Here is an 18,731-nt window from a genome sequence, read left to right as displayed (position 1 = left end):
CAGGGCAGACATAGCTCTGCGCCATGGGCATGGCCTCCAAGACCATCAGGAGATCCTTCCATGCCTTCTTCCGGAGCTACCAGGCCTTCGCCTCGGCCGCTGCTCTCCTGGTCTTCCCCGCCTCGGCCGCCACCCTCCTGGCGCAGTCACTCGACCTCTCTTCCCCCGTCCTCCGAACGATCTCCTCGCGGCTCGCGTTCCTGTTCGACGCCGCCGGGTTCCCTCCGTCCCGCTTCTTCTCCCTCGTCAACATCAAGCTCTCGCAGTCCATCTTCACCTTCGTCTCTACTCTCCCTTTCACCCTCACGTTCTTGGTCGCAGCTAAAGCATCCGTTTACCGGATCATCTGCGGAGCTCCTCGCCGCAATGCAGCTTGCGTTCCCCACCTCTACCCACGCATCGCGCGGACTTCCGTCTTCAACTCGCTGTTCGTTCTCTCGGCAAATGCTGCTGTGTTGTCCCTCCTGTTCCTGGCCTTCAACGTGGTGGACATGCTTCACCTGTCATCGAGCAACACCACCCTCGCCCTCTCCGCCTCCGGCGTCATCCTCTACGCCTTCGTGATCGCCAATGCCGTGGTCACATGCAACCTCTCCATCGTCATCTCCGTCACAGACGGCAGCGGCGGGCATCTCTAGATTCTTAAAGCCCTCGTGCTTGTGAAAGGCAGAACGGCTACAGCCATAACGCTGACGCTGCCTGCAAGTCTGGGAATGGCGGGCATCGAAGCACTGTTTCAGTACAGGGTGATACGGCCATACCGCGTGGGTGGCACATTGCATGTTTCAGTCATCTGGGAAGCGTTCTCGATCATTTACATGCACTCCCTCCTCGTCGTCCTCGATACAATTATCACCTGCACTTTCCTCGAGAGCTGCCAGTCTGGTATTCGATCGAGCTGGAGAAAGAGTGACGATGCAGTAGATATGGCGTCAGAACCAAAGTTTTCTTTGCATGTTTGAAACCAAATAAGGTTGTGCAGTTCATCATACCTGGAACCGATACTTCAATTGCAATCTAGTGTAGTAGCACAACCGCGACCAGAATACCTGAATTCATCAAATGAGTTGGGGCAATGTATAGCCACTGTCAGTACTATTACTCTCAGTTATGGCTGCAGGATTGGTGGGCAATGAATGTACAAATGAACCTACTAAACAGACTGCCTATCCTTAAATAACATGTTGAGGTTGCTCACTATTTGATACAGTACCAAAATACAGAGGTTCATATGCAAGATTACGTAAGAGTAAAGAACCCAGACAATTAGCACATGAGAGCCAACATTGCTCACGTGTGCAGTTACAATAGCTAGATGAATATAATAAGAACATCATATTTATGTTTTTTTTAGGGTAATTGGACTACTGTCCAACAAGATCGAGCTTGTTTATGGGGGGAAAAGGCAGATCAAGCAGTTTTAGAGCAGAGTAGGTACACGTGACATATATGTTCTTGAAGTCGCAAATGGCTCCATTATGCTTACAGAATCCACTGCTAAAAAAAACCAAGGCAGCAAATAGATGCAGGTAAGCTACTTGGGGCCAATGTCCTTGAGTGCACAGATCTGCTCTTCACCCATTGAACACATGACAGACACCACCAGGTCCTTTCCTTCTGCAAAACCATCTTTAATCTGCATCATTACAGATTTCAGGTTAGCAAAAAATCTAGAATGCAGGAGCCAAGTGAACAATGAAGAAAGACTAATGCTAGCATACAAACTCGATGAGACAATAGGTGTATAAGTGTTGGTGAATGTTTAGAACATGGTCAGCTTTAGATTCTGAGAGTAGTATTCCCACTTTCGTGATCTGAGGATTCCAGAAAGTCATGCTTTGATAATAAACCAGGCTAGTCAAAAGCACATAACACACAATAAATTAAAATTTTAAAAATAAACATACACACAGGTTTGCAGGCTTGCAGAAAATATAAAATATAAGCATGAGAATAAGAAGGTAAGACAAGCAAAAAGTAACCATAAAGCCAAAGTCACTTTAACAGGCCATAATCTCCAGGTTAATAGAAGTAAATATAGTTGGTAAACTAACTGGAGCAAGTAGGGATTCATCGGTAGGGAGTCTCAGATCATCCTTCGTGTTACCATTTTCAGTCAACAAACTTACCTGCCATCGTCCAATATATAACATTGATTAAACCAATCAAAATAGATGGTAGCAAAATATTAAAAGGTCATACAAATCCATCTTCAGATATGTCAATAAGCTGATAGTCAGTACGAGTGACATGGGGAACCTGCAATTTAATGTAAAATCAGCATTGACAGTCTTAGAGAACAATTATTCAGTCACAAAAGCTAAAAAAGCCACTTACATCACAGTTATGAGATGATGGGACAATATCTTCAAGTTTCTTGGCATTGAAAATATCAATACCAACAAAGTGACATTTAGCATGTCCATGTTTTCCAGTCTTGGAGGTCGAAACCTCTACAACCTAGTGTGGCAATGATAAACCATATCAAATCATGAATTAGAAGATAAGCAACGCAAGGCCAAACCAAATACAAAGATACTAGGACTTAACAGCACATAATCACTTTCCTATCATTTAGCTCCAAGATGATAACACTGTAAGAAAGCAACATATAACATGACTGCATCATATAGCCTTATGTGGCATCAATATCTGGTATGATTGCACATGTGGCTGGATGCATATATATGGCCGTCTTATGTAGTCCATTAAAACATGCAGGCTATATGCATACATATGGCTGCAAGCCAGACGAACGATCAAGGGGACAAAACTCTTGGTAGATTCTAGTCAAGATTCAGAATAACATTTTGATTCCAACAATTCTTGTTAAAAGGCATACAAATGAACTTACAAAACATTAAAGATGACAATTGTTGCAATGAACCTTAAGATGTGACCTTAAGATCCTAAAACAAATTTATTATTCAATTTGATACATTCAACAAGGGAGGGGTCCAGTCACCTGGAAGAGATGTTGAAGGGAAGAGAAGAGGGAGCAGGGTGGCAGTGATGGCGGAGCCCGTAGAGAGATGGGAGGAAAGAGGAAAGAAGGGAAGAGAAAAAACAGCTAGGAGAAGAATTGACCAATGGTATTGGACGTTTGTGACAATAGAAGGCTGGTGATGTTGAAAGAACATAGCATAGGCATGGGCATGGGCGCTTGAAATGTTTAAGATAGACCATCAGGTTTGGACGAGGGGGTTCAGACCTACCATGTAACACACAACTTCAAGCTCATGCATTGGTCCACATGCATGGACTGGGTGCCAAACCTGGTTACATGAGGCATGAGCCTGGGTTCACGTGAATCAAGCTGGAGTTGCGTAAGGTGAAGTGGAACTAGATGATGCTCATGCTTACATCATGGGAGAGCGGTTGCATATGGGTCCGCACACGTGGGTTGGGCATTGTACCAAGTTGCAGGTCCAGCTACTGTTGCATGAAGAGAGAAAGAAAAGATCATGTTTAGGCTAGCTTAGTGTTGGGCCGATGCCTAGGCTAGCCCACGCAAGTGATTGGGATGCCTAGCAGCCCAATTGAGGTACTTGTCTGAGCAACACGCAGCTCATGGTGCCTTGGCCAGACCCCATTGAGGCACTCAAGTCTTGCTTTGACATGCTCGAGATCCTTTTAACAATACTGATTTGTACTATAGAACATGATCGATGGTAATATATTTTTGTTTGGATACACTTTTTTTACATCTTACTTATGGTTATCGTAGTAATAACTTCACAAAGAGTACTGTGCATATATACTTATGTGCGTACATATGCGCTTGTAGTACATGGTACATTGACTACTTGTATGGCACAGTCATTTTTCAGAAAGTTGCTCCTGGGCAATGCCTCGAGATGTGGCTCTACTGGGCCCTCAACATTCTAATCGATATTAGTTCTATCAACTTTTGCATGTATGAAGTGAAATAGGCCAATGATTGTCCTAACAAACCAGCTTTTATTCTACAAAAAACTTATTAGAGTTATTCAACTACATAACAAATGCAAAATATTGATTTTATTCTTATTTCATTACCTTCTTGAACTATATCTCGTTTAAAGTTAACACATCATACTTGTTCCAACTTATTCCAGAAGCCATCACAAATCTATTTCACCATATAAAGTTAAATTAAAGGACATTGATTCTACATGTCTTGAAGAAACATTTTAGAGGAAGGAGTATGGAAAAGTACACTATTAATCATTCAATTGCATAAATTAATGTAGATAAAAGCGTTTAAATATACAACTTAGTTATCAACATATACAGGAGCAAATTCAAATGCAAAATTTCGGAACAACTACGCCTTAACACCCAAGAAAAGAGTTTCTTAAACACAGTGTAATTTACATAGTACAATCATATCTATCCGACATAAAATGTGTCATTGTTAGATCAGGCAAGACCTAATTTCCCCGACAAAGAAAACGCAATCCTCGAAAATAACAACAATAATGTCTTTCCAAAAAAGGTTTGAGAAAAGCATATACTGAGTAGGTAGGACGATGGACAGAATTTGGATCTATAATTCAATATGACCAATTAAAGGAAAAACAAAGCAAACATCAAGAGCTCCATCTAAGACACAAATTACTTTAATCCCAAAAAAACCTGAACTGGTGTGCTATAACGAGACCAAACAACAACTCATCCACGGACGATTAGCGTATGACGAAACCCAACAAAACGATGACAAACTAAAAGAAGCATATCAGATCAAGTAGAAGCAAACCTTGCACGGCCTCCCCTTAATGACGATATACCCGTTCTTGCGGATAGTTCCAGCCTGCTGCGGATAAGTCTTCGAAGCCCCCGCATCGGCCTTCGACTCGAAATGGTGTTCTTCATCCGACATAATTCCAGGTAGAGGTATCTACATCGAAATCGATAACAAAGGTAAAATTAGACTCGATCGATCATTCAGTCGACCGATGCAAACAGAAAAATTCAAATCCAAGAGAGATCGAAGGGGGGGAATCAGGTTAGCCTACCTGCCGTCGACGTGGGAGGGGAAGAGGGAAGAGGATGCCGAGGGGAAGCCGTGGCGAAGGAGCCGGCGTGGGGCAAGCGGGAAGCGGCTTAAATAGCGCAAGCGGCGAAGGGGAGGAGGCTCAGATCCCAGCCGTGGCTTAGGGTTTCGATTAAACTCGGGTTAATCCTCGGGTCACGTCCGGGGCAGATGAAGCCGTCGGATGTGACTCGGGCGCCCGTGGGCGGCGGGATGGCGACGGGGCATCTCCTCGCGTGCGGAGTACGCGGAGGAGTTTAGAAAGGGCGGCGTTCGTTGCTGGGGAATATATGCCGCCCATTGCGGGCCCTGTTTAAGCCCTGTGTCGCTAACACAGCCAACAGGCTTCCGCCCAACTGAGATTGCGCACCCATAATTACATTCATATCCCTGTATATTGAACGATTTGTGTATTATACGCCTCAATTATATATATATATATATATATATATATATATATATATATAATTTATTTATTTATATATATGTATATACATTCTAAAGATTTGTATATATATATATGGACAATAAGCATTTCTATAAAAAAAAAAAGCTTTATTAGGATAATATCAAAAGGATCGATTCGATCGAGGAGGATCGAACTCGACGGAACTTAATTAAGCCTTGAAAAAAAAATAATAATGAAAATATATGAGTAGAAAAAAGGGTATATAAGTCAGATTTGAACATGTTAATCCAATGTAAAGATGTTTATAAGACCATCTCCATTACTAAAATACTTTCAAGGTGAAGTTTCATAGGAAATACATAGCTTGTATCTGAATAATAATATTTGATTTGTTTATCTACAAGAAACATCAAGTTTCATCTAATTGCCCTACTGAAAGTGTTATGGTAAAATTTCACAAATATGCTGTGACTGAGACAAAGTAGCTTCATACAATGAGTGAAGTTCTACTTGGCTCTTACTCTTCCAATTACTAAGGAAACAGCTGAATGATTGTGAAGATTAACTTGGAGTGAAGAGTAGCTTCCAATGGTTGATTTGGATGCAACAACTTCATTCCTTCAACCAGCAAGCAGCTCATGCTATCTGCAAAATTTGCTGACTCCTTTTCATCTCACCCTCTGCTCACAAGATGGCAACAAACAACCATGAATTCATGAGCTTGAGATGAGAAAACATATTGTGTCGAAAATAACATATACTCGTCATATATTTCGGCCGGAATACTCCAAGTTCATAAAACAACATAACAAAAATCCGATCTGACTTTGGAAGCATACATCATCAGCAAAGAGTGTATGTACACCATTTACAAATCATTACACATTTTCTCTTCTCTCCTTGCTTGTGCAATTATGTCATCTCATAGTTCCTCCACACTGCATCACAACACTGATAGTGATAATATTAGCATGTCAAATGACAACTCCTGAACCGGGATTACAAAATACATTGACAAGCAATCAATTCAGTGTGTAGTAAGAACTGCACCATCTGATAGATACCATTTTAGATTTCACAGAAGAGGACATCAAACTGAGTGATGAAAGAAAAGGAGATAAGGATGCAATTTTGAGCAGCTGAGTAACCCATCACAATAAACTTGTCTGAGATTAATCATCTGTATGTTCCCAGCATCCAAATTATATATGTGTAGTTTCTAAGGTTAAATATCATTCAATTAACCCAACAAGTTCCACAGCTTTCTTAACCAACAGTAATTACTGTCCTATCTTTTGAGAAACAATTCACCAATTATTTAATGGAATCTACATACTATCTGTAAGCACATAATTGATGCCCAGACTATGGCCATCATCTACAGTGCATCTCATGGCTAAATCCACCAACAATTGATTCTGACAAGTATCATTCTCAAAACGCTACTCTCGAGGAGCAGACGTGTTACGTGATGGTATTCTTTGCCTACGACACCTTCTCGTTGTCCTTCCCCATGCCATTACATTCAGCCCATCAATCTCTAAGTCAGTATGAATAGGCTGTAATTGAGGGGGACTGTCATGAACCTCTGTGACAGTGATGGCCAAACTACTTGGCTGCTGCCATCTCCCCCTCAATTGGACACTCGACCTGCTTGAGCTTGTGCTCCTCCTAGTGGAACTTGTTTGCCGTGACTTGCTTGCTCTTATTTTTCCTCCAAGTGCCTGAAGATCCTCCATCACCTCATGCCTTGACAATGATGCAAGTGCTGGTAGGATGTCCTTCTGGAAATCTCTTCTCTGTCTTCTTTTTCTGGCCTGGCCCCTACGAGGCCTGGTAAAAAGCAGTGAGGCAATGGACTTACCCTCATCGTTTTGCTTGTTATTTTGACATTGTTTGCAACAGGAATCATCTCCCTTGACTTCTTCAAGCTTCAATGTCATGTACTCAAAGACATCGAATACATCATCTGAAGCTTCACAATGGTCATATCTGCTTCCTTCTGACTGTCCTGCAATTTCTCCATTCAATGTAATCACCTTGGCCAACAAATGCAAGGAATCACATGGAGACAGAGTAGAGGGGTAACATGTAACATTATCTAAATGAGTATGCACATCCACTGACATGGAAAGAATAGTATCTGCTGCCAGTCTCATACAAGTATCATGAGAGGATATCTTCTCTTTTGGTATTTCCGCTGGCATCACTGGATGGTTCATATCTATGATCTCAACCCCATGAAATATATTGTTGTCTTTCATTTCATCAGCTGTTGCTTCCAAATCAATTTTGTTAGATGGCTTTCTGGCAACCATTGCCAGAGATTGGGATGGAGTCCGTGTCTCAACATCAGCTGAAACATCATCAATAGGCATAAGATCATAGTTCAGATTGATGTCATTTCTTGAGATTGGGATGCAATTTCTAACTGCCTTACATTCTCTATTGCCCTTCACATTATCAACTAATGACTGTCCATAATATGAAACAGAACCTGTGCAGTAGAATATCCTCTTGGAGTTATCAGGTGGATTAATTTCAGTTACAGCACTTCTTTGAATTCTGCTTTCCTTGATGTCAAAGGATGACACAGAGTGCTTCAAGACACAAATGGAAGAATCTTTTTCCTTGGCATCTTGCCCTAGTAATTCTGGAGAATGAGAACAATTCTCAATGAATCTCAAATCTAATCGACTGTCACATCCTTTTTTTGTATCAGCAGAATCATTGAAAGATGGTTGTTCTCTAAGCCAAATTGAGCTCTTTGATGATTCATCATGCTTCCTGGCTAAATTTTGTTTGTCAGCAAGCACATCTTGAATACCAACAAGGATTCCCTCATTCAAATTCAAATCCTTTTCAGACTTGATGTCTGCAAACTGCAAGTCCTTCAAGCACTTCTGGGGTTCATAAATTTCAGAGTTACCATATGGTGGAGAATCACCATTTTTATTGAGGTTTGGCTTCTCTAGGTTACTCGGTGAAAGATGCGTTCCATTTAAAGAAATAGAATACATTTGGGAACCATGATAAAGACCATTCACATAGGAGGATCTATTACCAACTCTCAAATGTTGCTGCAGATCACCAATGCTTTGTAGTTTGTCACAACCAATACTGTTTCTTTGTTTATGGGCATTGCAATTAATGCTCAGTCCATTCAACACTGAAGGTCTGCTGGAGCATTGAAGCACTTGAACTTCAACTGGAATGTGGCGTATACCCTCTGAAGGGTTTCTCCAAGAAGAAGCTTCTGGAGAGGTAGCAATTGTATGGGAAAAGGAGGAATCAACCAACAATGGAGATATGACTTGAGAAGCTGTATATCCTGGATGTTCTGAATTAACAAAATCTTGAGTTCTGGAGTGTGTAGTTTTCTCTCCAAACCATGTCTGTGTTTGATTTTGATCACGAAAGTGACTTTCTTGAGATTTATCAAGCTTCAACTTTATTGCCTCAGATGACATTGGATATTTGGCACTAAATAGGCCAGAATCAATGCAATCGACAGCAATTTTTCTTTCACCTGTGAAAAATAACAACCAGATAATTGAATTCTATACAAACATCAGGAGTATTAAAACCTAAGGAAAGATAGAAAAGAGTAGTCAGAGATGCAGTAGAAAATGACAGCAATGGGAAATATCGCTTGGCCTAATAATTTGATCATAGTAATAAAAGTAAATTAACAAGAAATTTAATCAAGGCAACTTGCAAACAAGAAGTCCCCCGACTAGCCAAAATCATGAAAACTTCTATGGGCTGAGATTTAAGATGTTCCTACTGTTAAGAAATTACATCTTTGCATACAAAGTATCAGTGTATTAATATCACCAAAATTAACCATTAATCTTACCAGAATCAGTGTGTAACAGTGGCCATTCTTGTCTTCTTTCAACTTTGTCTGTGTCGAAGTAGTTAAAGGTACCAACGTCTCTGTGTTTGTCCATTGAAAAATTCCTATCTGGAAATCTACTTCTAAAATTCATTGGTGCCCAAGGGTGATGAAGCTGTTTATAATGTACATTCATGCCACAGGACTCATGAGAACTTGAACTGATAGCTCCTTTCTCACATGAATCCTTAATAGGCTCATTCAGGTCAACCAGACTGTGAATAGATAGATCATTTTTTGGATGCAAATTTGATTTTAGAGTACCGATTCCAAAGAGAGGAACCTCAAGAGTCGACATGACATCATTCTCAATCTCAACTGCATGATTGATGTTCAGATTTTCAACAGCCATAGTGCATGACTCAGCAATGTTATCCCTATCTTGTTTTTCTGTACCTTCATTTTTAATGTAAACTTCAGCAGGAAGATGAAGGTCCAACATTCTCTTAGGAAACATCTTGAGCTTAGTGTCGAATGGTCTGTCATTGCTAACACAACCTCCATTTGCAGTTGAAATTAAACTGCATTGTGTTACACCTTCCTTCAGAAAGTTACAGGAAGCTCTCTTGTCATCACCATCTGCAATATTTGATGTAATCCGATGAGTATTTACTACTGGTGGATGAGGTAGATGCACACCAAATTCATGAGGTATTTGAGATAGAAACATACTTGACTTAGATGTCTGTGTTGGTCCAGAAACTCTATTCAGTTGTTTTCTCTTTATCTCATACATTAACTCCCTTTGTATTCTATAAAGACGATGAAGTTCATAAACCTGGATTGTAGGATACAACTTAAACAAACTAAAAAATCGAAACCAGATATCCACTGAAAAATTAGCAAAATGAAATATGTGATTTTCCTGACTGAAAAGGACCAATCCAGTAACTTAAACTAGTAACAGAACATCAATGCATCATATGTGACAAATAACAAAATATTGTTTATTTGAAAGGTTCCTATTGGACAATTGCAAGGGACTGATTGCACCATGAGGCTTTATATGATATGGAATATCCATCAGACGTGTAATGCTACCAACACATACAAGTATTATGATATAACAAAAATTTGCATTGACGTAGCTAATAAACCTGAGTCTGAAATGTAGCTTCATGTTCAAGCATAGTTTGCTTCAATGTTTCTTTGTCATATGTTGACCAGCTACTAATTGTCCTTGGCTTGAAATCATTGCAAAGTTTCCAACTGAATGATTTATCTTCAGAAAATGGAGACCAAGAAAATTTTGTGTCCTCATCTAAATCCCTTATTGGATGATATCCTGAGACGTAGCATTTATACTGAATTTTTGTTCCCATTCCTACAAAAATCCCAAGTAAGAAAGTCAGTAGTAAGTATCACTGAAATCTAAAAAGATGCTAAAGATTCTTAAGTTATTTTGATTGTAAACTGCCGCTCTCTGAAATTGAACAAGTTAATCCTATTTCAGTGATGAAAAGCACAAACACAATTTTCCTTCTGTAGAAATGAAAATACTCAACACAAGATTATGGAAATCCCATGCTTCTATTAGTTCTTTAATTTGAAGAGAGCATGAAGACAAATACTTAAACAAACAACCTATATGATGGAAGAATGATAGTAATGAAATCTTCTTCATGATCTACAATATTGTTTCAGCGATAAAATTATTTGATTAGCAAGTAATCTGACAAAATCTGATTGGTGATACACTTCCTCTTTTGATGATTTATTATCTTAAAATTTAAAATAACTCAGTTCTAAAACCTTATTGTGAGCTCTAAAATGTCCCAGAGTGGGAACTGCACTAGTTAATGGATCTTGATTGTTGCATATTTTTTCTCAATTCATCTAAAAATCATGTGAAATGAAGAATTCTGGCCTTGGCGAAAAATTTAGAGTGCTGGAAGTTATTTTTCATGCAACATGCTGTCTAAATATGGACCACAACTGTGTTGATGAAATCAAATCACATAAGTTTTTTGCATGACATACTTATATAAGAGAGCATCATCTAAACAATTACAAGTTTTGCACTGCTTAATTATACATTAGGCAAAAGGGAAAAAAAAAATCTTCCATGGACATGGGAATGAAGTTGAATTTCATCAATAGAATTGAACCACGTTAATTCAGAATCAGTTTGCTTGATTCATTGCATCTCAAAAACTTCTCTCTTATCGGATGAAATGATATCTTCTGGACATCTTCAAATAGATCTTTTGACATAATGTCATTCTTACCGCCAGGACCAACCACAATATAATCAATAAAAGATACTACTAGTCTACTACTACAAGAGAGATTAATTACACTGAAACCTGAACTAGTTGATATACATATATCTCTATTATCATATAATTACTGTTATCATCATCATCATCATCTTTCCATATGTAGTTCAAACATCCTTGAGCCCTTAAAAAAGCATCTCTCACCAATATTGTAACAACTTTCCAAAAACTAAGATAAAAATATATATTTAAAATGGAAAAGAATAGAATCAAAAGAAAACAAATTAACTGAGACTTTCAAGCATTTATAAAGTAATTTACAACCAATGATTGAAATTTCGTACTGTATCGGAGTTTCGAGATTTGCTCGGTACGGTACAGTACTATATACCGAGCAGTATATTTCAGTATACAGCTCGGTATATATATATATATATATATATATATATATATATATATATATATATATATATATATATATCAAGGTATACAGTTTCGAATGATACCGCCCGGTACGGACGATACGTACTGGTCCGATAGTAAACCGATACGTGGACCGCTCGCCACCGGGAGATATTTTTTTATAAATATATATATATATATATATATATATATATATATATAAAGGCAACATCGCCCCGCTTGGGAAGAAGAATATATATACATATGTATATATATACATATGTATATATATATAGGCGACGTCGCCGACTGGGGAGAAGAGAGGTGATGTCGCACATTTTTTTTAACTTATATATATAAATAAATAGTTATATAAATAAAAGATTATATATATATATAAGTAAAATATATATATATTTACGATGTCGCCTCTCTTCTCCCCACGTGCGGCGACATCATAGAAAAACGAGGCGACGTCGTAGATATATACATATATATACATATATATACACATATATACACACATATATATATACATATACATACATATACATATACATACATATACATATACATATACATACATATACATACATATACATACATATACATATATATATATATAAAATCTGTGACGTTGCCTCTTCTCCCCGTGACGTCGAGATTCTTCTCCCCGCACGGATGAGAGGTCGCCGACAGACGAGGAGGGAGAGCGGTGCAAATACTCCTCTTCTTCTCCTTTTTCTTTCTTCCCCTTCTCCCTCAGTCACCCCTCTTCTTTCTTTTTCCTCAGTCACCACTGATTCAAAACGATAATGGGGCGAAAATAGCCCAATCGACAGTATTGCCGGTAGCGGGCAATCCGTGTACCGGTCTGCTGGCGGACCGATACAGGCGGTATTATTCGAAATTGAAGACCTTGGTTACAACCATCAACCATACACATATATAGGTCAGAAAGCAGATAAAACTTCAGCTTTCGCTTAGAAAAACTAAACTTACTGGTTACAGTTACAATTGCAGCAGAAAGTATCCAGCAGAACAATCTGGCAAAAGGCTTGGGTAAAAATAGACTAGCACACCATAAGTGTTCCCATGTACAGCTTGGATTTTTAATATACTCAATGCACAGGAATGGAGCAAAAAATGGTTTGTTTGTTTTTACCTGCAAAAGAACTGCCACAAGATGACATGTAAAAGATCACCCCTCTAGAAAAGCAAACATTAGATGTGGAAGAAGGAAAGTGAAAGGAACATAAACTATATGAAATTGATAAAGTTAGGCAAGAAAACATCAACTGATTTCAGTCAGTTAAAATTGAGACAAAAGTTGAGGAAGATTTCAGTGTGCATATGTTTGGATGATTGGTCATCTGCAATGATTTTATGATTTTATGTTTGATCTGCTGATGAGAACACTGTTAACATTTGAATTATGCATTTATTTCTTTTTCACAACTTTGAATGTTTCTCAGACACATTCATGCCAGCTTAAGCTTTTGGGAATAGTGGTTATCCAGGTAATTGTTTTTCAGTTTTTAACCTAACATTAATCTTGCAATGTCCTGAAAAAGAACTAATTCGCGAGTTGTGGATCCTAATTGTTAGGCCAGGTTCCACTTTTTACGTATTCTCAGCAAAAAAAATTGTGAACTCATTTGAAATGGAAAGAAGTATGGATTTTCAATTTCAACATGAGTTAACCAGAATATAAACCCAGACCTATTATCCTTTTACGGATATAAAAATGACACATCCATATATAATGCTTAATTTGTACCATATGTAACTTCCCCACATATTCATCTACAACATAAGAGCGTGTGTCGAGCCTCTCATTTTAAAGCAAGAAGGATTCTTTAATGTCATAATTCAAAGTTTAACTTTGAAGTCTCTCAGTGAGCAGACTTTTTTGAAGTACCAATTATCTGTAGCAAACAAGTAAAAGTGTCTTCAGCAGCAGATAAAACTTGGCCAATGGACAGCACCTTATTCCCATGATTACGTTTCATGCCATCACATATATCAAAAAGAAAAAAAAAGATGAATGTTTACATATGCATGTCCACGGCAATTAAAACCTCAAACATAGAGTAATATCATGTCTAGAAAGCTCATTCATAACAAAATTTAGAAAGCTATATTACCATGGTGCAAATTTAATGAGGCTTAAAAATTTTATGCCATCATCAACACATACTACATACGATCAGCATGAGGAAGGAAAGGTCATCGACAAGAAACCCAGAAACTCATATGTTCTAAATGTTCAACAATGTCCTACAGCATGGCAAAGAACGAGGCTTGCAATATCCATCCATCAGATCATGGATGTAGAGCCGATTCACATCATTCATCAGACTTAAAAAAAGTCTTGAACAAGGTCAACTCACACAGGTACCACCTCCTTCACACACTGCAACAACAATTTTGGACTGTGTATGTGCTACTAAAGTTGGAGAATTTGAGGCCTCCAGTTTGTCAACAAACCAAATCTCCATTCATCAATTGCAGTCATGGATTCAAAGAAACAAGAAAGAAGGAAAAAAAAAAGTCCCCTGAATATTGTTACAGATACAGGGAATGTAAAATCTAGAATTGATGTGTAATCTTGCAACTCAAGTCAACCACTAAATAGCATATTTTAAGACCATGATTCTTACCATAATCTAAGTAGCATACTTTAACCCACGACTCCTACCATAATCCCAAGTATTTTTACGCAAAATGAGAAGACACGAGAATAAAACCCCAAAAAGAATCCAGATAAGGAAAACAAAGTTCTCGATCTCAAGACATAACAAATACTAAATAATGCAAATCATCAATCCAGAGAACCATCTAAAGCTACCAAAAGGGGCACAAGATCGATCCTAAAACAGAGACACAAGCGACGAGCAAAAGATTAACCGACCCCAAAAGCCAAAATCTCTCTTTTACCCGATAATTAAACCCCAAAATCTACATGAGCAAGAAGATGTACAGCACAAATTCACCTTCTGTAACCAACAAAGTGATGGTGGTTCCAGAAAAGAAAAAGAGAGACCAGAGGGGGCGGAGGAGGAGGCGAAAAGGCTGGATTAAGGAATGGTAATGGAAGACCAACGGAAGAATAGAAGGTTACGGATCTCCATCAGATTATGCAGCACAGCTCACGCGCCCAGAGAGAAGGAAAGGTTGGGACTTGGGAGTAGAAAGGGCGATCCCAGATAAGAAAATCTTCGCAAGAATAAACAACCTTCCACCACCAGTGGCAGAATACATGTCAACCTCCGGTCTTACTAGTACTCTCTCTCTCTCTCTCTCTCTCTCTCTCTCTCTCTCTCTCTCCTTTCTTCTTTGAATTTTCTCACCGCGTACAACATATCATTTTCTTTGAATCCCACAACATCTTTTCATATAAATAGAATTGGAGTTTGGGATTCTCACTCTCTGTCTCTCTCACCACCTCACTTCTCGATTCCTGGTGCTGAGAACAGCAAGGAAATAGCCAAAAATAACAAGAAAAATGCTTTTTTTTCTGCAAGAAAGGACAGTGACAGACATCAAATCTAAATAACCAGCCATGTTTTCTTACTTATTTGTTGTACCATTTCATCTCTCATGGGCAAGTAGATTTGGACAGATCAAACTTGTAGGTTGGTGTGGGGCCAATGAGGGGGATGGTGGGGTGTGTGTATGAGACTGAAAAAGGTTGGTGGCAGTGCCACTCCACTTGGGGATTACTCCCAGATTGGGCTTGGGATAACCCATGCCCCCCTGCCATCATACCTTTCATTGGTCACAAAGATTTCAGGAAATAGGAGATGAGAACCTTAAAGGAAAGTACCTGCTTTGTGGGGGCTGTCATCTTTCTCATAGATAACATGAAGATGATCAACAAAATGTTACACAAAAGCCACTAAGATTTGAGGAAGATTTGCTCCATCAAATTGTCTAGTGGGGCTTTCTAATCTAAGCATTTCACTTTACCACATCAGATTCTTGATTCTTTTCCTGATTGCATTATACAAATGCATGGTGTCTGACTGGGATTTGACTTCACCTTCTCATCCTAATATTGTAAGATTGGATTCTTTATTAGCAAGTGAGGTCTAGAAATGGTGGCCATGTGAAGTGCATGAACTCGAAGAGGCTTTGAAGGATGCTGCGACTGCTGTATGTTTCTGCTTTGAATGGCCATGGTATGGCTCTCAAGGCTTCAACAGAAACCAGCTCAACCTCACACAACAGAGAGAGAGAGAGAGATTAAATAGGAATTAGTGAGCATTGATTACATGGATCAGCTTGAAAAGCTCAAGTCACTGTTTTAGGTACATGAACTCACGGATCATTGAAGTGCAGTTGCAGCAAAAAAAGATCTCCAGGTCTCATCCCAACCGCACTGCCATCATCCTCGGGGAAGATGGAGATCCAAGATTGAGGTACAAGAGAGGACATGATGTGTGAAGCACACAAGGTTAAATCTGCGTGCTTTGCCCAAAAGATCAAAAAGAGAAAAGATCAATCAGATCAAGGCCATTCTCATTGAATTGTCTTACCAACTCTCATCTCATTTACAGCTGACTGCTCTTACAATTTCTTATGGCACAGGTCAAGTTCATGTGGATTGCTTGACCAAAGACTTGAGATCATTCTAGAAGTAGGGCCCTCGGGAGACCTCTCGGTCAAACATCAACATCCTTCTTACCTAAACCATTAATTCCTCTGCTTGGCCAAACCTGTGACTGATTCCAACACTACTTTATATTGCTGGTTGGTTGAATCACTTCGATCAATCATGCTGACTGGCATGGCTCCATCATCTCTTGATGCCGGTCATCAGAACCACCATGCTGCTTTGGCATGAGTTGGCCAATCCAGCTCACTGGCTTTGGCCTCGGGGAGTTCTGTAATTAAGTGCAAATGCTGGTGTCGAATGCGGATCACAGGATGATACGCGCGCCCACGAATCTTGGAGTCCACATCGAACAAAAATGTTGGGGTACCAGAAATGCCCCTTGTCGTGGTTAGCAATTACCGATCACGTGGGGGATGAGATGCCCCTGTACTTTGTCCTTTTTAGGACATTCATCTGGCTGACCCCTATCGGATCACGTGACAAGTACCCGACACAGATGAGGAGGTCGTCGTATACGATGCGTTACATAGGAACTTTTTACATGTATATCCTTGCAAACTTTGGAAATATTTATATGCCCTTATAATTTTAATGTTTTAATAGGATAGCATATCCCTCAAATATTTAGATCCTCAATATATATGTATATATATTTTATCACTTGAATCACTAACCGTATTTACTATTACTTGATTTATTTTTTTAAACAATAAATATTAAAATATGTCTTCAAATTACTATTTTCATCAATTATCTTGATCTTATTTTTCTTCTGTTCTATCTCTTTATTGAAATAGGTCTCTTGTTTTTTTAATTTCCCCCCTTTAAAAATGAATTTTAATTTGGAAGAGAAATAGAAATATGAATTAAAAGATAACTTCCAAAGAAGCCATCCAATGGGTACTAACATATATATATATATATATATATATATATACACACACACACACACATACCAAAATTTAGAGGGACAAATACAAAATTCACTAAGATTTGAGAGATAAATATACATAGATACAATGGTCAGCCAAATATTTAATTTAAGTTAAAATATGAAAATTTTAAAGTACTACATTATTCTTAGTTTTGAAAGGCATTTTAAAAGGTACATTAAATTGAAATAACAGACTATCGACTTTGACAATCAACTGATAAGATAAACTATAAGCAATAAACACATAAGTATTTTAATTTTTGTAGGGATAAATATATTTGTTAAACTTAAATTTACAGAGATAAATATAAAAGTCACCGATTTGATTGTATTCAATTCCGTATGGTGTTATAACAGAAGAATTGAAATGTTATTTTAATTAAAGTGAATGTTGTCAATATTATTGCTAATGAAATAATATTCGAATTAGTGTAATTTTCTCTAGATTAATCGTTATGAATGTAGTTGAAGAGATATTGGGAAATGAGATGTTTGGTTGGATGATCTCAACACCCTTCAGTTTTATTAGCCCAAGCAAAGTTTAAATTTCAAAAGTCCACTTACCCTAATACAAGTACTTAGTGTATGACAGTCCTCACCCAAATGGAGGTGAAGACTAAATAACAATGGGTGTGCCTTTATCTAAAGGATAGTCAAATAAGTCTTTGGGAAGAGCCTAATCGACTATAGCTATTTAACCTTAGAATAGATAAGAGAACGAGAGAAGGAAAGAATTATACACAAAGCAACTCATCCTTACCATTGCAGCCTTCTTCCTCAAGTTAGCTTTCTATCACGCTTTTAATTTTATTATTTAAAATTTTATATTTTGTATTTTAGCTTTATAAATAATAGAGGTTATTTTCAATCGGATTTATGCTTAGTCACGATAGTTTTATCATCCACCAAAACTTTTATATGAAAGGTGATATCGAGTCAATGAATTATCAAACCCAAATCCCACACATATCATGTGGTATTAAAGTGACGATCTTGGGGATGATAACCACGAGACAATGATACGAAGAATCGAGTTAAGAATTATAGAAGTTGGAGTTTGCATCGTGATCACTCAAAGGAAGAAACATCGATGGGATAACAACAAACAACCTAACAGCGTTGGTTGACCTTATTGCCTTGATGACAATATTAGCCTAGCAAACTGAGATTGTCATGGGTTGGATACAAGCCCAAACAATTCTTACAACGAAGGATGACCGAGTGAAGAATGTTG

At 38.3% G+C, this 18,731-nt stretch overlaps 2 protein-coding genes and 1 pseudogene across 8 annotated transcripts; 1 reads left to right on the top strand and 2 right to left on the bottom strand.

The window, feature by feature from the left end:
- Positions 1 to 23: 23 nt before the first annotated feature.
- LOC103979641 (uncharacterized) lies at positions 24 to 962 on the top strand (annotated as a pseudogene).
- Positions 963 to 1,316: 354 nt separating this feature from the next.
- LOC103979431 (eukaryotic translation initiation factor 5A-2) lies at positions 1,317 to 5,157 on the bottom strand. Of its 5 annotated transcripts, none has more exons than XM_065132325.1 (7): positions 4,998 to 5,157; positions 4,739 to 4,879; positions 2,338 to 2,460; positions 2,203 to 2,259; positions 2,055 to 2,129; positions 1,722 to 1,814; positions 1,317 to 1,636 (listed from the first exon to the last, which is right to left on the bottom strand). In XM_065132325.1, the coding sequence occupies exons 2-7, from the start codon at positions 4,859 to 4,861 to the stop codon at positions 1,535 to 1,537; spliced, it is 573 nt and encodes a 190-aa protein (XP_064988397.1). In that variant the 5' UTR covers positions 4,862 to 4,879; positions 4,998 to 5,157; the 3' UTR covers positions 1,317 to 1,534. The 5 variants fall into 5 exon arrangements, 3 of the variants coding, with proteins under 3 accessions (XP_064988397.1, XP_064988392.1, XP_009393847.1); XM_065132320.1 differs by having other exon boundaries at positions 1,726 to 1,814; XR_010492421.1 differs by having other exon boundaries at positions 1,401 to 1,636; positions 1,722 to 1,854.
- Positions 5,158 to 6,634: 1,477 nt separating this feature from the next.
- Positions 6,635 to 16,291, bottom strand: LOC103979432 (uncharacterized). Of its 3 annotated transcripts, none has more exons than XM_065132298.1 (6): positions 16,270 to 16,291; positions 12,945 to 13,118; positions 10,419 to 10,645; positions 9,994 to 10,099; positions 9,283 to 9,900; positions 6,635 to 8,952 (listed from the first exon to the last, which is right to left on the bottom strand). In XM_065132298.1, the coding sequence occupies exons 1-6, from the start codon at positions 16,274 to 16,276 to the stop codon at positions 6,866 to 6,868; spliced, it is 3,219 nt and encodes a 1,072-aa protein (XP_064988370.1). In that variant the 5' UTR covers positions 16,277 to 16,291; the 3' UTR covers positions 6,635 to 6,865. The 3 variants fall into 3 exon arrangements, with proteins under 3 accessions (XP_064988370.1, XP_009393848.2, XP_009393852.2); XM_009395573.3 differs by lacking the exon at positions 16,270 to 16,291 and adding an exon at positions 14,939 to 15,395; XM_009395577.3 differs by lacking the exons at positions 12,945 to 13,118; positions 16,270 to 16,291 and adding an exon at positions 14,939 to 15,395.
- Positions 16,292 to 18,731: the final 2,440 nt, after the last annotated feature.

This window comes from Musa acuminata, chromosome BXJ1-3 (genome assembly GCF_036884655.1).
Source record: "Musa acuminata AAA Group cultivar baxijiao chromosome BXJ1-3, Cavendish_Baxijiao_AAA, whole genome shotgun sequence".
Classification (NCBI taxonomy): Eukaryota; Viridiplantae; Streptophyta; class Magnoliopsida; order Zingiberales; family Musaceae; genus Musa; species Musa acuminata.
This window is presented reverse-complemented; position numbering and strand designations above follow the sequence as displayed.

What these genes read in the sequence shown, in the direction of transcription:
- LOC103979431 (XM_065132320.1), bottom strand. Translation starts at nt 4,861, where the DNA reads ATGTCGGATGAAGAACACCATTTCGAGTCGAAGGCCGATGCGGGGGCT. An exon ending in TTAAGGGGAGGCCGTGCAAG is followed by an intron (nt 2,461 to 4,738) that starts GTTTGCTTCTAC and finishes TTGCCACACTAG; the next exon opens with GTTGTAGAGGTTTCGACCTC. An exon ending in TACACCTATTGTCTCATCGA is followed by an intron (nt 1,637 to 1,725) that starts GTTTGTATGCTA and finishes GTAATGATGCAG; the next exon opens with ATTAAAGATGGTTTTGCAGA.
- LOC103979432 (XM_065132298.1), bottom strand. An exon ending in TGCAATTGTAACTGTAACCA is followed by an intron (nt 10,646 to 12,944) that starts GTAAGTTTAGTT and finishes GGATTTTTGTAG; the next exon opens with GAATGGGAACAAAAATTCAG. An exon ending in ACTGTTACACACTGATTCTG is followed by an intron (nt 8,953 to 9,282) that starts GTAAGATTAATG and finishes TATTTTTCACAG; the next exon opens with GTGAAAGAAAAATTGCTGTC.